This window comes from Zingiber officinale, chromosome 1B (genome assembly GCF_018446385.1).
Source record: "Zingiber officinale cultivar Zhangliang chromosome 1B, Zo_v1.1, whole genome shotgun sequence".
Lineage (NCBI taxonomy): Eukaryota > Viridiplantae > Streptophyta > Magnoliopsida > Zingiberales > Zingiberaceae > Zingiber > Zingiber officinale.
This window is the reverse complement of record NC_055986.1, coordinates 27,342,094-27,363,250: the sequence shown is the minus strand read 5'-3', so window position 1 is coordinate 27,363,250 and position 21,157 is coordinate 27,342,094. Positions and strand designations below refer to the sequence as shown.

Here is a 21,157-nt window from a genome sequence, read left to right as displayed (position 1 = left end):
ACCACACAAAGAGAAAGAGAGAAAGATGTAGTCATAAAAAGAAACTAACAAATTATATTACAAAAAAATTAGATTTACAGAAGAAAAGGAAATATAAATAGACACTAAAGTAATAATAAAAGTCTAATCTACATTTATATAATAATAATTTATCATATACTAGCAATATCAAATGATTTAATTGATTCAAATATTACTAGCGATTAGCCTTGCATAAAGATTAATAGACAAAATAAGAGATGTGCAACCGATCCTTATATTTTGACTACCTGTACTAATGGTTAGTAGTCACTATGATTTAGGTCTTCCGTGTTAATTTAGGGACGGATTGGCGAGGATATTAAAATGAATGAATCATTTTTTTTTTGCCACACGATGATGAAAAATGATGATAGTATCAAAAGGAACTAGTCATGTCATGGATAGAATATGATGCTATATATATATATATATATATATATATATATATATATATATATATATACACGATTTTGATATACTACGCGACGTGCACAGTATGTGACTGTACGCGTCACGCAATATATCATGATTTTTTTTTATTTTGATTTAAAAAATAAATAAAATATATTAATTTTGATTAAAAAATAAAAAAAATATATATTTTTTACGATTTTATTGATAGGGTTCAGGCATCCTAATTGAGATATAATTTTCTAGTTAATTTTTTTTTAAGATTTTATTTTTAGGGTTTAGATTTTTCAATTGGATTATAGTATTTAGTTAAAAAAAAATTAAAAATGAAATAAATTTAAGTATTTACGGAGTATTGTAATATGTTAAGGAGATATCGTAACGTATTAGCTGTTAGAGCAATCCCAATGGTCCGTGCGACCATGTGTTTTGGTGTTTAAGCAAAGAGTTTAAGTTAGGTTCACCCTTGTATTTGATATGTGTACTTGAGTTGTGCAGGACTGCAGGATACACATGTGACTTAGGTTGATGGCTTCGGGTCCGGTGAATGATAGAGCATCCAAGGGACCGTGGACAAGGCAGCGAGGACAAGGGCCGAGGGAAGCGACTTCGAGGCATACGCGAAGGATGGCATTGGGTACGAGCCGCGGGCTTGAATGCATCCGAGGGACGAGAGCCAAAGGAAGTAGGCTTGAAGGCAAAAGGTCAAAGCTACAAAGGAAGCATCAAATGAGTCATAAGGGTGAGGGTACGAGTGCATGAGAGATTGTACTCGGAGTAAAATCCTAGTTTTAGGGGTTTACTGTAGCAGCACTGTAGCAATACTGTAGCGCTACTGTAGCAGTCGACTGCATGTTTTAGCAGTCGACTGGCAGCGAACAGAATGTCTCTGTTCGCTCGGTTAGTGTGGAATCGAGCCGTTGGGATGTAACGGTCGAATTTTCATAGAGGGCAGTCGACTGCATGTTTTAGCAGTCGACTGGTAGGCGGGGTTTTCCAACCCGCGGCCTATATAACCAAGGCTTGGAAGCTTGGTTATCCCTAACGAAATTAGACTTGGTTAAGGTCTAATTAGTAGTCTACAAGTGCTCAAGAGTTTCCCTTGTGTCCAAGAGGTCTTGGTGAGTTTGCGGTGAGGTTTCTCCACCCACAAGTAGGTTTGAGCTAGCCGAAGATCTTCTGGGGAGTAATCCACCGACGGATAGGGATCGTCCACCTTACGGACACACCGTGAAGTAGGAACTTTATCTCCGAACCACGTAAATGATCGTGTAGCTTGGTTTGCATTCTTTCCTTTAGTATTTAGCTTTCTACTTGCTTTGTTTGCATTTCCGCTTGCGCACTAACGTTGTAGAAAGAAGCGAGTATTTGGGGACGCCGTCTATCCAACCCCCCTTCAAGCCGGCCGACCGATCCCTTACATTAGCTACTTATATAAAGAAATATTGTTTTTCTAATTAAAATGTCTGTGTTTTGTTATTTTTTTAATTTTGAATTAAAAAAATAATTAATTTTTTTAAGATTTTATTTCTAGGGTTCAGGCTTTGCGTTATAGTATCAAAGTTATTTTTTTTTTTTACATTTTACCTCTAGGGTTCAGGCTTTGGGTTATAGTATCAAAGCTATTTAGGGTTCAGGCTTTGGGTTATATTATCAAAGCTATTTTTTTTTTAGATTTTATCTCTAGAGTTCAGGCTTTGGGTTATAGTATCAAAGCTTTTTTTTTTTAGATTTTACCTCTAGGGTTCAGGCTTTGGGTTATAGTATCAAAGTTATTTTTTTTTAGATTTTACCTCTAGAGTTCAGGTTTGGGTTATAATATCAAAGTTATTTTTTTTTTAGATTTTACCTCTAGGGTTCAGGCTTCGTTATAATGTTTGGTTTTAAAAAAAATTAAAATAAAATTAATTTAAGTATTTATTGAGTATGGTAATATGTTGAGGGGATATATTAATGTATTAAAAATTTATATAAAGAAATGTTAATTTTTTAAATTAATTTTTAAAATTTAAAATATTAAAAAAAAATAAAAAAATTTATTAATTGACCTCCTGCACGATACGCACGGTTACATACTGTGCACATTGCAGGAGATCAAAACTCCTGCAAACTCAGCCATATCTATAAGGAAATTCACATTTCTCCGATAGCGAATTTAAGAGATGTTAAGGAATGCAAACTCAGCCATATCTAGTTGGTTTTATATATATATATATATATATATATATATATTAGAGTTTAAGCCCATCATCAGGTGATTATATCAGTATCTAATTGTAAATGGAAGCAAATGACTTTTCACATTGATGAAGTGATGGATAAAATAATAAGACATCTTTTCACCAAATTATTAACCCTAATTTAAGGCTTCAAAAAAAATTACATCATTGACATGCAGTGGCATAGTCAGGATTTCTAATGAATGAAGTGAATTCAATAAATTAAAAAAATCAATACAATATAAAATCAAATTATTTAACTCTAAAAATTGAAAGATACTTAAAAATAGATATATAAATTGAAATTTTTGAAAATTCTAAATATTAGTATAGGTCAAATTTCAAAATCTAAAAGTCTAAATTTCGAATTTAAGGAGCTCAAAATAAACTTAAATTTAAAATTTTCAACCTTAGCCCTTAGTTCTAGTTGAAACAACAATTTGTCAATCCCCAGAACTTATCTATGACTCAAAATTGAAAAATTATTTGTGATCTCGCTTCCTCATAATATTTATCATTTCTACATATGAAACCATGATTCCGATCTAACATCCTAACTAGCAACCTAATAATATAAAATGTATACTTTACAATTCTCCATCAATTAATGAAACATGAAAGAATAAAGGAACAATTTACTTCTCTTATTTCTGCTATGGTTGGATAAAGGGAAAAAAGAGCTACTTGTAAAATACTGTTTGTTGGAAAAAATAAAAGGAAGATCATTGTTTTTGAGAAAAAATAGAGAAGAAAAGATATGGAGGAAGAAGTTAAAAAGGAGAACTTTACATTTTTTGTTAGCAACCTTGACTAGTTTCGATGAGCTCGACAACGACACAACGAAAGAAGGTAAGATAATACAGGGTTATTCTTGCGATGACAACAAAAATCCTAAAAAACACAAGAAGAGGAAGAAAATTAGAGGGCTACTCTTGTTGTTGGAAGAGGGTAGCAGATGTTGTGTTTGTTGCTTGTTGGCGAAGAGAAAGGAGAAAAAAAGAGAGCTCCTATGCTTGAGAAATAGAGATGAAAAACCTACAGGTTTACTTTAGTTAGAGAAAAGAAGGAGAAGAACGAGGAAAAAGAGGAAGGAAAAAATAAAAGAGAGGGATGTGCTAAGGCATGGCGATGGTACACTGTACAACGAGGGCTACTACGTGGGCGTAGGGAGAAAAGGGAGAAAAAAGAAAGAAAGAAAAGGTTTCCTAAAAAATACCTTAATTCATTTTAAACCTTACACTTGGTTCGGCCATAATTTAGCTCAATCAACTCCAAATCAATTCTGATTTGAACCAACATAATTTTTATTTTCGTGCTAACCATTGGATTTAGTTTAAACCCAATCTAATTTTAATTTAGCACTGTCACTTTGTGTTCTATGATTTAATCCATCCATTTATTATTACATATTTTATTTTTAAAATTTAATACTTAACATTTCAAATCAATTTTCTAATTATTATGTTGTTAACTTAATTTTTTAAATCTCAGGGCGGCCCCACCCCCATCCCCACGTGGCTATGCGCCTATGCCACTATTGACATGGAACTCATAGAAGTTTCAGTAGCGGTTTATCCTACAATGCCAAACTAGATTTCTAGCATTGTCTTTCAAAAACACACAACTTTGATGACCTAGAGAAGAAATACGAAATGTACTATATGGATCCACATATCGAAGACCCAAGCTTAACGTATTGCTGTTTCGCAAAGTAGCTATCCACAGTTGTTACAGTCAAGTATCTATCAGCATCTTTGATGTGTTTGGTATTAATTGTGACTCTAAAGTTTAGCATTACTTCTAAGACAATAAAGTCAAAAGAGATTGTAATAGTCAAGTGTTTTTAAGAGAAAAGTGGCCAACTAATTAAGCCAGGAGAGAAGAATGGGACAACAACCAAACCAAAGATAAAGATATTAATTACCAAACACCTCAAGAGAAGAATGGGACAACAACCGTTACTCTTCCCGTTAATCAATGAAGATAATTAATAAGGGATCTGTTAACCGTATGGATATGTTTGTCAGTCAAAGATAAAGAATTAACAGAATTGCAAAAAATCATCCTATAGCCAGAGTCAAGTAATTATACCAAAAATGAATATAATGAAACACTCGATCTTTCAGTAAAACAAGGGCATTAATCTAAAAACCAAAAAGTAAGAGAGTAAAAGGACAGACTGAATGCGCAGACAAAGACGGCCGGTGTAGAAATCTTCAAGCCCCAAGAAGATCGGTGCGTTTCTCTTCCAGTACACGATCAACAGGAAACCACTCTCAGAACCCTAACCCACACGGAACAGACAAAAATGATTGAAGCGGCGGAGCCAGAGAATTCGAGAGAATGGAGTGACCCTAAGATCCATGAAGGTCGATTGGGACCAATATTTGAGGTAAAAATATAAACCCTGAGCTGACGCGGCAGGATGAGGCACATCATGCATGCAATCATAATATTATATTATAATTCACCGCTAAGTACAGGAGAATGCGGGAACATGGTAAACGAGTCAAGTCGAATTGAATTGAGTTGGGATATTCAAACATATTTGATAAGGTAATCAAGTCGAGTCAAGTCAAGTCAAGTTTAGTTTAAAATGAATCAAGCTTTTAAAATGAGTATTCAAGCTTGACTTGATTTATTTTTTATGAGTTTGAGCTTGTTTGAAGCTTTGCTTAAGCTTGATTCGTTTAGATATTATCAAACTCTCAATTCAAGCTTAGCTTGAGCTTGGTTCAAGTTTGGTTCGTTTAGATGTTATCAAGCTTTCAATTCAGACTTGTTTGATTGTTTGAAACTTTTAGTTGTTTGATTGATTATTAAGTTTAATAATTTAAATTTATTTTATTTTATTTTATTATTTATTTAGCATATTGAAAAGAGTTTTATTAATAAATATGGTTCGTGAATATTATTCATGAACGTTGTTTACGAACTTTGTTCATGAACATTAACGAGCTGAACACATATGTGTTCAAGCTTATTTATTTAGCTTAACAAGCTATTCAAACTTATTTGTTTAATTAATTTTATGTATATTGAACGAACATAAATAAACTTTTACCAAGTCGAACACCAAACTTATTCACGAACATTTGATTCATTTACAACCCTATTTGTTAACATGGGGAATTGACCCATATTATTTTTGCCAAAAATGGCATGATATATCTTTACCAAAATTTTAGTAATTGTTAAACAAATATCATTTGTTATATTCTTCCTATTTATTTCCAATGATAATAGCAACCATACTTATTTTTGAATAAAATCCAATTATTTTGATACCAACTTTAAAATAAAGAAAAAAATAGTTAATCTTAATTTATTTTTTTTAATCCAATTTGAAGAAAGGGAGCTTGACACAGTTGTAAAATTCTTATTTTGTGATGTGCAGATCATTGAGTACTTGGAGTGAAAAAAAAAAAACTTTGCAGACTAGTAACGATTCCATATTAATTAAGAGGAGTTTTATATATGCATCCTTTTATAATTTAATTTAAACTAAATGGACGCACACCGTGTGATTAGGAAGTGGTTGTGGCGGTTAATATTTGCTAGTGTAGGATCTCATAGGTTAGTTGCATCTCTAATATAATCCACCTACTAAGTAATTTTCTAATTAATCCCTTGAGTGGTCTTCCACTTGTTTCCAACATGATTCCATTTTACCAAAGCATATCCTCAACACACATTAATTATTCCCAATCATGCAACTAATTTTTTTAAATACGGCCCAATTTGCAGGAACATGCATGCATTCGTATCATATTACGTGGGCAAAATATTAATTTGCATTTTCTAATTAAACTAATTAATCATGGATTTAGTGGCGGCCACCGCTTTAAATAATTAATGGAGCACTTGTATTGAAAGGGTTAATTAGTTGCTTAAGCAAGCTAATTAAGGTATCTAATTCGTGTACTCGGATTACTGTTAATTGTGTTCATCTACGTGTTAATAAGACTTCCTTAATTAATTAATTTGTCTTCCGATCTCTAATTTTTATAGACTTAATGAGGATTAAGGACAAAAAAATAATTAACCTCACAAAAGTTCATGAGATTTTCACAAGAAGAAAAACTATTTTCAGTATATTCTAGAAACAATTATTTATTCTGAAAATAGAGTAAAAAAAACAGTTTTTATTTCATGAGCATTTATTTCATGTTAATTTATGACGCAGAATATAATAATTAAATATATATAACTGAGTTTTAATACCCTCTTTGTCAGTTTTTGGTCGAAAGTAATGTAAGTAATGTACATCACATATATAGAGAATCATTGACCACTATTTATTAAAAAAATAAAATTATATTATATATAGAGAGAAAGTGATGCTCCTTGAAAAAGGAAAAAAAAAAATTTCAATATAAAGAGCCATGACCAATAAGATATTCAAGGGGGTGAGACAACCAATGAAATTCTATACCTAAGTGGAACTTATTTATTATTGTTATTACAAATCCTTCATTCACCAATAATTTCTTATATAAAGGTAAATAAATTCAACAAAAATAAAAGAAATGTTGCCCTCAATACCATGTTGGATCGATTTTAATTTTTTGATTGATCGATTTCAAATTTAAATAACGAATCAATTGAGTTGAACTTCACCTGTTTAAGAATATTCAAGTTATGATTTGATATTTGCCACCATTAGTATGATAGAAATTATGAAATCATAATTATTATAATTTAAATTTATTTATTTATTTAATATTCATGTTGTAATAAGTATAAAATCATAATTATTATAATATAAATTTAGTATGTCCAATAACATTCACTTTGTAGGAGATATGAAAACAAAAAAAAAATTAAAAATTGGACATTCAAAAGTACTTATGTAAATTTTTTATAAGGAAGGTTGTCAGTAAAGTTATTAGACAGGTTAACACGTGATGAGATAGATTGACTTATGGTGGACCAACTATTTGATGAGGCAGGGCAGGTAGGACGGGGCAGGTGACACCGTTATCTTGGTGGGTTGAGAAATCCACAACCGAACTCAATCTAAAACGGGTTGTGCCAACCCACGGGCCTATCAAAAATTTATAAAAAATAAAAAAAATTATAATTTCAATATTTCATTTTGAAAATGTTTCATTATTAATATGTATCCAGAAATAAATATTAAACATAAACTAATACAAAAGAGATAAATATTTTAAATATAAACAAATATAAACGAGTACTCATATTTGATAAACAAAATATTATTTTTATTTTAAAATTATAATAAAAAATAATAATAAATTAACATAAAAACTTGATTTATACGTGTTTCTTAATTGATGGACCAACTCAAGTCTGTCATAGATTGACCCATGCAAGCCACGAGTTTAAATGAGTCGGTCCACGACTGATTTAAATTGATAAAATTTTAATTCACTCAATTTAAATTATTTAATAAGACAGACTAGTTTGAATGATCTAATCTCAATTTAACTGCTCTAGTTGTCAGGATCCCTATGTATTTGTGGATTTATTTTCCATGTCGTTCCTGGAAATTTGAAATTTTCATCGGTTATTAATTTTAAACTATTTAAAAATTTTGAAATTAAAAATCTGTTTTTTAAAAAAATTGAAAATAAAAATATAGAAATTGAGACAAATTAAATTTTTGGGACATCAACATTGTCACACCTAATCATTACAAATTGAATACTCCGTTACTCAAAAATAATAATTATAGTAATAATAATGGTAACGAAACGGTAGCGTCGATCGCGACTTAATACCAACCACGCAACCTTCCTCCTCCCTACCCTTCCCTTCATCGCATATCCGCAACCGGTGGACGAGGATCTCCCATCGCCTCTCAACGGTCCGGATCGATCCATACTATCCGACAAACGGAAATCCACCCTCCGATATTCTAACTGGCCTTCAGCCAAACGTGACCTGACCTCTCAACCATGGTTTGTTAGAGGAGTAGAGAAGCGTCGAAGTGCGAGCAAAAAGCAGCCGAGCGAGGAGAGAGAGAGGGAGTGTGTAGGGAATGGGAAGCTGAGGTCGGCCCTCCTCTCTCTCTTCTCCGTGTTTCTGTAGATCACGCCTCCATTTCCCTTCTTTTTTATCTAGTTATTTCCTTCGACGCGCTGCGTTTTTTTCTTGATGCATTTGTCTGGCTGGTTTTAGGGCTTTTGTTCTTGCTTCTGTTTTTTTAGGATTTTGCTTTTTTTTTTTTCGCGTGTTTTGGTTCTGTTTTGCCCCCAATCTGCTGTTGGTGAGTTCCCGATGTGATCTGAATGAAAAAAGATGGTCTTTTGTTTGATTTACCATCTCCGAACGATCTTCTGTGGTTTTATTCGTAAACGAGGGATTAGTTTTACTATTTCTGGAGCAGATCTACGTTCCTTTGCATGTGAAGCTGGAGCTGCTGGAAACAGCTGCATCAAAGGTTGGATCTTTAGCACTGTTCCTGTCGCATTTTTCGTGTTGTTCTATGGAACTCCGCTGCAGATCTGAGTTTGGGTTGTGTGCTTTTTGTTGTTCCTGTTCTTACTAAGCTTGAGGTGGAGAGCAAGGTGCAAGAGAAAAACTTTCGTTGCTGTGGAGCTATGACTTACTTCCCGGATGAGGTGGTGGAGCACATCTTTGACTTCCTCAGCTCGCATCGAGACCGTAATAATGTATCCACAGTGTGCAAGGCGTGGTATCTTGTGGAGCAGCTTAGCCGCTTGCGCGTATTCGTCGGCAACTGTTATGCCGTCCGGCCTGAACGAGTAATGGCTAGATTCCCTGGAATGAAGTGCCTCACCGTCAAGGGGAAGCCCCATTTTGCTGATTTCAACCTGGTTCCCCACGATTGGGGCGGTGATGCGCTACCGTGGATTGAGACGGCTGCACGTTGTTGCCCTGGTTTGGAGGAGCTCCGACTGAAGAGGATGGTGGTCTCGGATGAAAGCCTGGAGCTTCTAGCCCGCGCTTTCCCCAACTTCAAGTCGCTTGTTCTAATTAGCTGCGAGGGTTTCAGCACTGATGGGCTTGCTGAGATCGCTACTCACTGCAGGTGAGAAGTTGCTGGTTTCCGCTAAATTAATTTGCTTAATAACTCCTTTTATAATGCTTTTCGCTTATGCTTTTTTTTTTTTGGTTCTTCCATACCTTCATACCTAGCTTCTGCTTGGTGAGCACCACTAATGATTTTATACTGTACTTTTGAACTGTATGCATTTTCACCTATCTGAAGGCAAATTAAAACCATGGAATCCAGAAGCACTGACATACCTTTTGTTTCATGTTTACTAATCTGTTGAGGGAGGCAAGCGATTGTATCGCTTAATAGATTAGTCTTTGTGAACCAATTGTATTATATTCGATGTAGGAAAGATCAACACTATTTTGAATTCCTCTTACTATGGTTATGCTAGCTATATTGATCCATCAGTGAAAGTGATGGATTACATGGGTGTATTAGCTTTATATTTGATTCTTGGACCAAACTACTACCATATTTCTCATGTTATATTGCTTTCTGTTACTAGGGGTCTTAGGGAGTTAGATTTACAGGAAAATGAAGTGGAAGATCATGGCCGGCAGTGGCTAAGTTGTTTCCCTGATTCTTGTACTTCCTTAGTATCTCTAAACTTCGCATGTCTAAAAGGAGAGGTGAATACAAGTGCCCTTGAGCGACTTGTTGCTAGGTGCCAGAACCTCAGATGCTTGAAGCTTAATCGAGCAATATCTATTGAGTCACTTATCAAGATACTTGCCCGAGCCCCCAATTTGGTGGAACTTGGAACTGGTTCTTTCACAGCTGACCACCGCACTGAAGCTTATCAGAATCTATTAAATGCCTTCTATAAATGCAATTCTATAAGGAATTTGTCAGGTTTCTGGGATGCTGCTCCTCGCTGCCTGCAGGCCATATATTCCATCTGTTCAAGCCTTACTGTCCTTAACTTAAGCTATGCCCCTGCAATCCAGGTTAATGATCTAATAAAGATGATTCGTCACTGTTTCAAACTTCAAAAACTCTGGGTGAGTTGATGTTGCTTCTTTAGTTGTTTCTGTGTTTTCCTTGTTGGTTTATCTAATTTGGCTGGATTGATCCTCAGGTTTTAGATTCAATTGGAGACAAAGGCTTAGCAGCCGTTGCCTGTGCTTGTAAAGAGTTACAGGAGTTGAGGGTATTTCCATCGGACGTATATGGTACTGGCATTGCTGCTGTAACTGAAGAAGGGCTTGTTGCTATATCCTCAGGTTGCCCTAAGTTGAACTCTTTACTGTATTTCTGCCACCAGATGACAAATGCTGCACTTATCACAGTTGCCAAGAACTGCCCGCATTTCACGCGGTTCAGATTGTGTATTCTTGATCCTGTAAAGCCAGATCCCATCAGTAACGAACCATTGGATGAAGGTTTTGGGGCAATTGTGAAGTCATGCAAAGATCTGAAGAGACTATCATTATCAGGCCTTCTAACTGACAAGGTTTTCTTGTATATAGGCATGTATGCTTCGCGTCTTGAGATGCTTTCAATTGCATTTGCTGGTGAAAGCGATAAAGGAATGGTCTATGTGCTCAATGGATGCAAGAACCTTAAAAAGCTTGAAATCAGAGACAGTCCATTTGGTGATGCTGCACTTTTGGAGAATGTAGGGAAGTATGAAACAATGCGATCCCTTTGGATGTCATCTTGTGATGTTACCCAAGGGGGCTGCAAGGCACTCGCTGCAAAGATGCCAAGATTAAACGTTGAAGTCATAAACGAGAGGGAAGAAAGTGATGAGATGGTGGAAAATCCTAGTGACATGCACAGAGTGGAAAAGATGTATGTGTATCGAACTCTGACAGGGCCAAGGGACGATGCACCAGATTTTGTCTGGACATTTTAGATTTCTCCAACTCTCAGCATGAGTATTAGTAGTAGCGCATAAGGTAATCTAGTTATGATTGTAATATTTTTCTTTTCCTATTGCCTGTAGCGTCATCACTACCTTAATCGTGTTTGTAGATTGAAGTTAGGCAGGACGAACACTTGTAGATTTTGCTTTCTCGATAAGTGACTTGTTGTTTGTACTGTTTATGTTTAGAACTCTATTTGTCAGTATCAGTTAAATCTAAATCGCTTAGCAATTCACAAAAATGCATCCTTTGTTAGAGGCTTTGCCTATTCAGAATAAGATTGTGCAAACACCAAGTATTATAAGGTATTTATCCTATTTCTTCCCACCTATTGGTCGATATTTTTTTACTTTTCTCTACTGATAATCTTCCAGTTGGTAGATCATGAAGTTGTCGTGGCATGGTAAAAACTGAAAATGATGTTGGAGGCCTTCACTGTGTGATTGAACGTGTGTAGCCAGCCTTCTTACTACATAAATGAGCTCCTGTTATGTGGTCGTCTGGGGCTCACTTTACTTTGGCATGCAGAAGCATTCAGCATTGTAGGAAGGTGGATCTCTCCAGGATAAGCTTGTCACGTGGAGTGTCTTTTCTTTTCTGCGGTATGGTCGAAGCCCATCATTCCTGCTATTACTACTTTTTTTTTTGTGTTGGGTCGCAGTTACTTGGCCTTTTGTTGCTGGCTGTGCTGTGTGCTGGACGAGGTATTATTATTTCTCAGACCTGAAGACGAGACACCCAGTTTGTTAGAAAAAATATCGCCCATGAATTAATTCTCCTTTTATTTGGAAGTATTGTTTACCTCTATAATTTTGAGTTGCAGGTTACTTCTACTTCTTGAAAAATGCATGTCAGAGCTGAGGGCAGCTCAATCGGTTTGAGCGGGATGATAATCCGATTGCAAAACTTCAGTCTGAATCCGACTGGAAAACGTAGATTTTGATCAAGCTAACTGAGTTTATTATTTTCTTCTCTTTTGTTAATAAATTTTCCCTCACACCATCCAAACAAAAGCTAAGGTTTAGGGAGGATTTCACGTATACAAAATTTGGGGTTTATAATTTAAGAGCAATATTAAATTTTCAAATATTATTTTTTATCGCAAAAGTAATAATATGAAGGAGCAATAATTAATGGTGTAAAAAATAATAATAATATAGGGTCACAACAAATATATAAGGGAGAGAAGAGTAGATTTTATATTTTTAAGGTGACATTGCGATGATAACTAACATGGTTGATGTTTCACAAAGTTCACATTCTAAACGTGTGGGCTAGAATTTGTTGATTCTCTTAATACATTAGATGGGATACATGTCCAATGACTCATTTGTGATATTTAAAACATCTTCGTTATATTATGAATCTTTTGGATAAACCCCTGAAGAATCATAAGAGTTGGTATACTATAATGTGTGACTTGATCAAATTGACTAGTCCCGGAGGCGATCAGTTTGGTCATACGAAATTTTTCCACCGATTACTAGGGTAAATTGGAAAGCACGTGCGCGTGGCAGGTAGCCAGAAGGCCAACATCTATTGGTTACGTCTCATTTAGAGGAAAAATTTCTACAAATATGCAATAATTAGAGATCGAATCATGGGTACCTGGGTGACAATCTAGATATCTTACAACGGTACCATAACCCCAGGAACTCATTAATGGAAGAGAAAGGAGGAAGGGAAAGTAGATATAATCATACAAATTGGTTCATTAATATAACATATGTGTTATATTATTTGGAAGAAAAAGGAGGAAAATAAAAATTAAATATATAAAGTTATATAAATTAGACATTTTTTATAATATTAATATTTATTTTATATTATTATTTAAATTAGTTATTTTTTAAATAATAATAATAATAATTCTTTTATACTACCCATAACATAATTATGAAAATAATGCCTACTTTACCGATAACAAAATAATTAAATAAGAAATAATGAAAAAAAAATGATTTTAGAAACCTCAAACAAAAAACTAAAAGAGAACGTTGATAATGAGAATTCTTCGGTTCTTTGAAAACTTTGACCATCCAACGGCAAGCGAGCTGTGAAGAGAACAAGGAAATTAAACTTTCGTAGCAATAGTTAGGATTGACACAATTGGAAATTGAAAAAATGAAACTACTTACAAATAAAGATAAAATTGAAAAAAAAAATCTTTTACTTTTCTTTCTCTTTCCCTTCCTTACCTTTCCTCTCATTCTCTCACTCCTTTTCAAATAAGGTTTAGAGTTTTCTTTACCCTTGTTTATATTTTCTTTTCCTTCCCTCACCTCCTCCTAAAAATAGTTTAAGAATAAAGAGTTTTTTCTTCAAGTTTTTTTTTATACATCTCTTTAAAAACCTCCGGACGCCTTTACGTAAAAGTTAATTTTGAAATCAATTTGTGTGTTTATTTATGCACTATGATGTTTTAGAAAGCTTTAAGTAGCTAGTCGAAGGGAGTACTTTATATATGCTAATGTAGTAATGTAAATCTAGGAGGATTAATTAATACATAAATTTATCATAAATATCATAACCTTTTATGCCTATCAAATCTAACATCACATTCAGATTACATTAAAATTGAACGTATGTCAACATTCCATTATTTTTCTTAAGACAATGATTAGTATATTATCATCACACTTAAAAACTATTCTTCTAGCTAGTCTACGCGGATAAAATAAATTGTCACTAATATACTTTATTCTTATGTCAATTTAACTATTAACCCTTTCTTCTTTTTTATCTCCATTACAATATTAACATCAACTAGATCAATTATGTCGAAGATCATTGCCCCTAAAAATCAGCCATGCTCATTTTGCTTAAAGCAATTCCTTCCCCGTACTTGCTTTTATCTTGAGAATACATACATATTCGACTATTATATCTCATTTCTTTCTCTCCACGAAGAAGACTCTTCTCCGTGTATATCATAATTTTTTTCTCTTTCTATCATTATCAACCTATAGATAACAAAAGTTTTCTCCTACATTGAAAAAAAAATAAAAAGGACTTAATAATAAATTCTAAAATTTTTTGGACTTTTTTTTTTTGCAAAACAGTGAATTAAAACCAGCCAAACCATTTTTTTCTCTCCCGCATTTCCGAATTGTTTTTCCCTTCTCCCCCATTGAATGTTTTTTTTCCTCTTCCTTTTGTTTCTTTCTCCCCTAATCTCCTTTCCTTTTTTTCTCTATCTCATATACTCCATCCTTCCCTAATCCCCTTGTTATTTTTTTCCTAACCTTTATTATGCCCTCAAAATTCTTCATCGCACTTTCTGCCATTATTACCCATGTCACTATCTCCACACGCCATTGTTGCCGAATGTTAGTGTTGGATAGAGACACACGTGAGGAGGGGGATCACATGATTTTGAAAATTTTTTCTTTTCTTTTAAAATCAAAGTAAGTAAACGAGTGCAACAGAAATAAAAACAGAAATAGAAAAGTACAAAAACACAGACGGTTTTACTTTTGGAGTTTTCAGCGACTCCTACTCTAAGATCTAAGTCCCGCGAACCTATCGATGGGTAATCTACTAATAATCTCTTTCGAAACCGCTAGAAGAGGGGATCAATTACAAAAAGAGTAGGAATAAATGTAACATGCTACACTTTTCCTTTTACTATAATTAAATACAAATTGAATTTAGTTACCCAACACTTCCAATGATAATCGGCATAGGCTCGGTGTTGGACAGCTCCTCAGAAGTAGGAGTGTCAATTCGGGTGGGTCGGGTCGGGTTGGGTCGGGTTGAGTTTTTTTTTTTTTTTTTTAATCCAACCCGAACCCGACCCGAACCCGAGTTCAACCCAAAACATCTAAACCCGAACCCGAACCCGACCAACCCGATCAACCCGAACCCAATCCATATAACCCGAAAATCCGATTCAAAACGACTTTTTTGGACTATTTTCCCTATAATTCTTCACTTTTATCTCAATACTCCATTATTATCATACAAATATACATAAAAACATCTAAATTTTTAAAATAAAATTTGATTTAACCCCAAAAAAACTCACAAAACCCTATATTTAAGTCAACCCGGGTCAACCCGAACCCGACCCGACCCAACCCGAAAATTTTTTACTCTCCAACCCTCCAACCCGAACCCGACCCGAACCCGAAAATGCCCAACCCGAACCTGATTTTTTTCGGGTCGACTCGGGTTGGGTCGTCGGATCGGGTTCATTTTTGACACCCCTACTCAGAAGTAGTCGGACGCAACAACGTTGTAGCGGAGCAACAACAGGAAATCAGAGTGGTCGGAACTTCAAACGGGCGCCCAGAAACTCGTAGAAGAGTTGGTGAAGAAGGCTTGGTCAAGTAGCATCTTTATAGAGTGTGGTTGAAGGCGCCTTCCATAGATAAAAGTTTATCCCAAAAGTATTGATTCTTATTGCCAACGAAGTCAGATTTTATCCGATGGAAGACGTCTTTTATGAACAGTACTGAAAGTGCCTTCCATCACATGGAAGGCTCCTTAAGTACTGTTCACCCAAGATAATTTTTAATCCTTTTGCCCTGCAAAACGTGTTAGTCCAACACAACCGATAATAACTTACAAGACAAAGTTAACACAATAATAATATGATTAATTTATGACTTAGACCATGTCCTCCAAACCAAGATCTAGTCAAGGTCTCAATTTAGGTTTTCAAAATGGACCTAAATTGGACCAACGTCTACTATTCCCTCAACCAGGACGCATCCTCATTTAGTCACTCTCCTCCAGTGACTTACCTTCACTTATCAAGTGTCAAGTTATTTTCTCGGTGTCCAATCGAACCCACCAGGTCTTCCTGCTATAATTGACATCTGGACTTCCTCCCATCGGGAATCAAACATTCCAACCTCCTGCCAAAATCTCACATCTAGACTTCGTCAATCAGGAATCGTACATCTCGATTAGACTTTCTACCTGATGTCAGGTCCTCTTGACCCGTCAGGTTAGTTAACCCTGCACACTCAGTAAGTGCATTAGATCACGATAACACCTAACTTAATTCACTTATCATTTATCAAAACTTGAGTTAGACCGTTAGCGCAAATTGCACCAATAGTTATTTCTGTTAGCACCACTATCATTTGCTAATAACGTCGTCGTCATCACTTCGCTGACGCTCCATAGTAAACACCTTTTTATTGAGATGAAATTTTCTTGCTTGATCTCTTTCGATTACAGATTTAAGTGTTGAAAAAACATAAAATGTTAATTTTTTTTATATATTTATGTATTTTTGTTTGCTAATAAAGTATTTATAGATATTGAGGTACTAGCTCCATGCATTTAATGTTTGATTTGTTATATGAAGGTGATCAATTTCATTGATGATCATTCAAAAATTTAATCAATTGAATCACATCATTTATTGCATGGATAGCTAGACTCATCGTATAATTCACACATACATCTTATAATAACCACATGTATTAGGATAAGAATTAAAATTGGATAGTTATATAACAAGAAAAGCATGTTTTTATAATGCAAACATTCGATTTAGTACCCCTACCAATATGTGTGAAAAAAAGGATCATTAACTCTCAAGTAAGTTCTATTAATTTCATTTGTTATTTATTTTTGAATTGTTGGAAAAAATAGTTATTAAATTAGGTGATTATGTTTTCAAAATATTATGTTGATGATAAATTAGGTGAAATAACAATGTTGAGGTATTTTAAGAAAATACAAGACGAACATACTTCAAACACGAAGTTGTTGCTATGTATGACTTGTCTTGATCCATCAAATTCATTCTTTGCTTATGATACGATAAAATTACTTCAATTTGCTTAGTTTTATCCATCTAATTTTTCCTTGATGGAGTTAATGCATTTCAAGCACCAACTTAATAATTTTATTTTTGATATACGAAGTAGCATTAAATTTTTGGAGATTATAGGGATTAGCTTGCTTGCTAAAAGAATGGTTTAATTAAAGAAATATTGTTTGTATCCTTTGGTATATATTCTTTTAAAGTTAGCATTGATATTACCTGTTGCAACTGTAGCTGTAAAAAGAGTGTTTTCAATAATAAATATAATCAAAATCTCACTTCGTAATCAAGTAGTCGGTTGGGAGATGATATGGTAAATGATTGTTTGATGCCATATATTTGTAAGTACCTTGTGTTGATTTTGACGTGATCAACCAAGTCAAGTTATTTCATGTTGTATTTGATCCTTGTGTCTAAGTGTGCAGGAATTTAGGAGCACAAGAAGTTGAGCGAAAGACGCGAATAGTGAGAAGGATGGCACGGGAAAGAGTCGACGGGCTCAGTGCGTTTGAAGGACAAGTTGCTGCCGAAGAGTACGCTGGCGGACGAGAAGGAAACGTGTAACATTTCTGAGGGATGAGAAGCCTGAGCAAAAGATTACTCGAGAAGAAGGCTGGAAGATGTGTTCTAGTGAGTCAGATTCCAGACACCCAAGTGGCCATAGAAGGTGTCGGACAGTCAGTACAAGGCTGACTGATCCATGCGTCCAGACTAGCTGTTGATCAACCAGGATACCCGAAAGGCGCATCATCGTTGCTAATCAACTTTTGGGTCCACGTCAGCAACGGTCCGGGTGCTTAGAGAGGGTTCGGGTGGCCGAAAGTGGATAAAACTTTATTACTTGGTCGTTACGTAGCTGTTGCGTGGAAATATAGTTTTACCATGCTGGGGGCGCTAGGAGAGGGTTCGAACACTAGGACCGTGCTACATCAACAAACGGTCACTTCGAGCAGTGAACCTATAAAAAGAGCCCTGGTGCTCCTCATTTGAAGAACACACTTCTGTACTTCGAATTTCATTCTGTTTTTTATTTCCGAGCTTTATTTTTGTACACGAGGCTTCTGCGCCTCCGACGTTTTGTTCGAGAATGAGATCTTCATAATGAGTATACTTTCCTTTGAGTGACAATCTTATGATTGCAAACTAAATAAATTTATTTGTCTCGTACTCTTCTTATTTCTATTATCCTTTTGTTAAGTGTGTAATTGTTTAAGCTCAATAGTTCGAGAAAGGTGTAAGTCTAGGAGGAGGTACATTTTTAATTTTGCATTGCATAAATGTTTATTAATTGTAATTGTTTCCCTGTTACTTTACTATTTTTTGTTTTGTTTAATCTTAATTTAACTTGGGTTGATCACAATAAACAAGGGGAGATTGTAAATACCTCGTATTAGTTTTGATATGATCAACCAAGTCAAGTTAGGTCATGTTGTGTTTGATCCTTATGTCTAAGTGTGCAGAAACTTAGGAGCACAAGAAGTTGAGCAAAAGACGTAGTTAGCGAGAAGGATGATACGGGAAAGAGTCGACAGACTCGATGTGTCCGAGGGACGAGGTGTTGCAAAAGAGTACGCTGGTGGACGAGAAGGAATCAAATTCCATTTCCGAGGGACGAGAAGACGCAGCAAAAGATTGCTCGAGGAGAAGGCTAGAAGATGGGTTTGAGTGAGCCTAATTATGGATGGTCGAGATCACCCAAGCGATCAAAGAAGGCGTCGAACAGTTAGCATAAGGCTGACTGATCTGGGCGTTTGGACTAGCTGGTCTTCGCGCTTGGACCACCAGGGTGCTTGAAGGGTGCCTCGTCACTACGGATCAACTTTTGGATCCATGTCAACAACGGTCCGGGCACTTGGAAGTGAATAAAATTTTATCACTTGGTCATTACGTATCCATTGCGTGGAGGTAGAGTTTTGCCAAGCTGGGGGAGCTTGGAGAGGGTCCGGGTGCCTAGACCGCACTACATTAGCAAACAGTCACTTTGACCAGTGAGCCTATAAAAGGAGCTCTGGTGCTCCTCATTTGAAAAAACACACTTTTGTACTTTGAATTTAATTCTTCTTTTCATTTCCGAGCTTTATTTTTGTATATGAGGCTTCTCCGCATCCGATGTTTTGTTCGAGAAAGAGATCTTCATAATAAGCCTACTTTCCTTGGAGTAGCAATCTTCTGATTACAAACCAAGTAAATTTATTTGTCCCATACTCTTCTTATTTCTATTATCTTTTTGTTAAGTGTGTAATTTTTTAAGCCCAATAGTTCGAGAAAGGTGTGAGTTTTCTTTATAGGATAATTCACCCACCTCTTGTCGATCGCTCAGGACCTATAATATCGAGTGAGATATGTTTGATACCATTGATAATAAAGCTATTACTTAGCATTTTCAAAGTATGAAATCTAGGAGAGTGATATTGTAAAATCATATGAAGTTAATATATGACTTTTATTGTACATTTTGTGCTATATTATTTTTTAATTTATTAAATTCAACCCTCCATTGAAAATCTTGACTACGACACTGCCAACCACTATATTACTTGCCTCAACATCATCATTGATTTTTGTTCCCTCTGCTACATAATACTATGTGGAAAAATGATGATAACGCTCATCCCAGATATCCTTTCATCACCCATCCTAAGGCTTGTGGAATGGTGATAAAGAATGGTACCAAACGATCTTTTAGGTGGGAGGATCTTATTCCCTAAGTGAATGAACACTAAAAGATTTGAACCTTACATCTATATGGCAATTTTACCACTCAAGTACCAACTCGACTATATCCGTGTGTGACTATTCTTCCCTCTCCTACGTAAAACTGGAGTAAAAGGTGAACTCCACACTATGGAAAGGGGTAAATTACGGTGAACATTTGTCCTAGCACAACGACCTTTTACATAGGGAGGTCAGACACCTAACAAAGAATTTTGTATCCGTTGGGAATTGACCCCAAAATCTATTGGAGCAACCATCCATCCAGATACCAACTACGTCAACCCATGGGGGCCCTCTTCTAAGCAATACTGGAGTAAAAAATGATATCGTTCATGTTGGTTGCTACTCAGAATATCGTACTAGTTCCCTTGTACAAAATTTTTGTACAAGTCCCGAACCATTCCTAACAATCTATTGTGTTCTTTAGAAATTAAATTTGGAATCACAAACAGAACTTAACATTATTAATTCCAAATTCAACTTATCTGTTCTTAGAGGTTTAGACTTGGATCGCAAATGATACTTAACATTATTAATCCAAATCCACTCATATTACAAATTCAATTAAATATTTATTTCAGAGATCGGCTTCTAGGTTAATCATGGCGAGGCACTAGACCTTCTTGGGTATGAGATCATCCACCACTTCCTAGACAAAGTCTTTCAACGAAATTCAATATTTAATCTCCTTATAGTAACCCTATGGTTAACCATTAAGAACAATCGAATAACAAGATCGAAAAACAAAAGAAACACAAAATCAAATCATAAATTCGAAACCTAGAATCGTTAGCCTCTTGTGTTTGGTATTTCAAAATCCATACAAAGAAAACTAGTATGATGCTGAACAAGACAACTAGTTATATATTTCTTTGTAGCTTATAGATCTCACGATTTTTTGTCATATTCCTCTTCTTATCTCGGACGTCGTTTGAGCGACGATCTACCAAGATGAGAATCCACCCAAGCCTCCTTCTTCTCCTTGCAAGTTTCGGCCACCAACTATTCTTCAAGGGAAGCTTTCTTTCTCTTCTTCTTCTCCACAAGCAACCAGCCACCAAGATGAAACAAACCCTCCAAGTGTCGCCGACCTCAATAAAAGGAGAAGAGAGAAAGAAGAGAGGAGAGGGCCGACCACCAAGGAATT

The 21,157-nt window shown here is 35.2% G+C and overlaps 1 protein-coding gene across 1 annotated transcript; it reads left to right on the top strand.

The window, feature by feature from the left end:
* The first annotated feature begins 8,570 nt into the window (after positions 1-8,570).
* Positions 8,571-11,751, top strand: LOC122053810 (transport inhibitor response 1-like protein Os04g0395600). Its single transcript, XM_042615768.1, has 5 exons — positions 8,571-8,671; positions 9,007-9,060; positions 9,170-9,672; positions 10,148-10,643; positions 10,721-11,751. Exons 3-5 carry the CDS (start codon positions 9,221-9,223, stop codon positions 11,498-11,500), a joined length of 1,728 nt encoding a protein of 575 aa, XP_042471702.1. The 5' UTR covers positions 8,571-8,671; positions 9,007-9,060; positions 9,170-9,220; the 3' UTR covers positions 11,501-11,751.
* The last annotated feature ends 9,406 nt before the right edge of the window (positions 11,752-21,157 follow it).

Excerpts from the sequence above, each read along its gene's own strand:
- LOC122053810 (XM_042615768.1), top strand. The coding sequence starts at position 9,221 with ATGACTTACTTCCCGGATGAGGTGGTGGAGCACATCTTTGACTTCCTC. Across the intron at positions 9,673-10,147 it reads GAGATCGCTACTCACTGCAG|GGGTCTTAGGGAGTTAGATT; the intron begins GTGAGAAGTTGC and ends TTCTGTTACTAG. Across the intron at positions 10,644-10,720 it reads TCAAACTTCAAAAACTCTGG|GTTTTAGATTCAATTGGAGA; the intron begins GTGAGTTGATGT and ends ATTGATCCTCAG.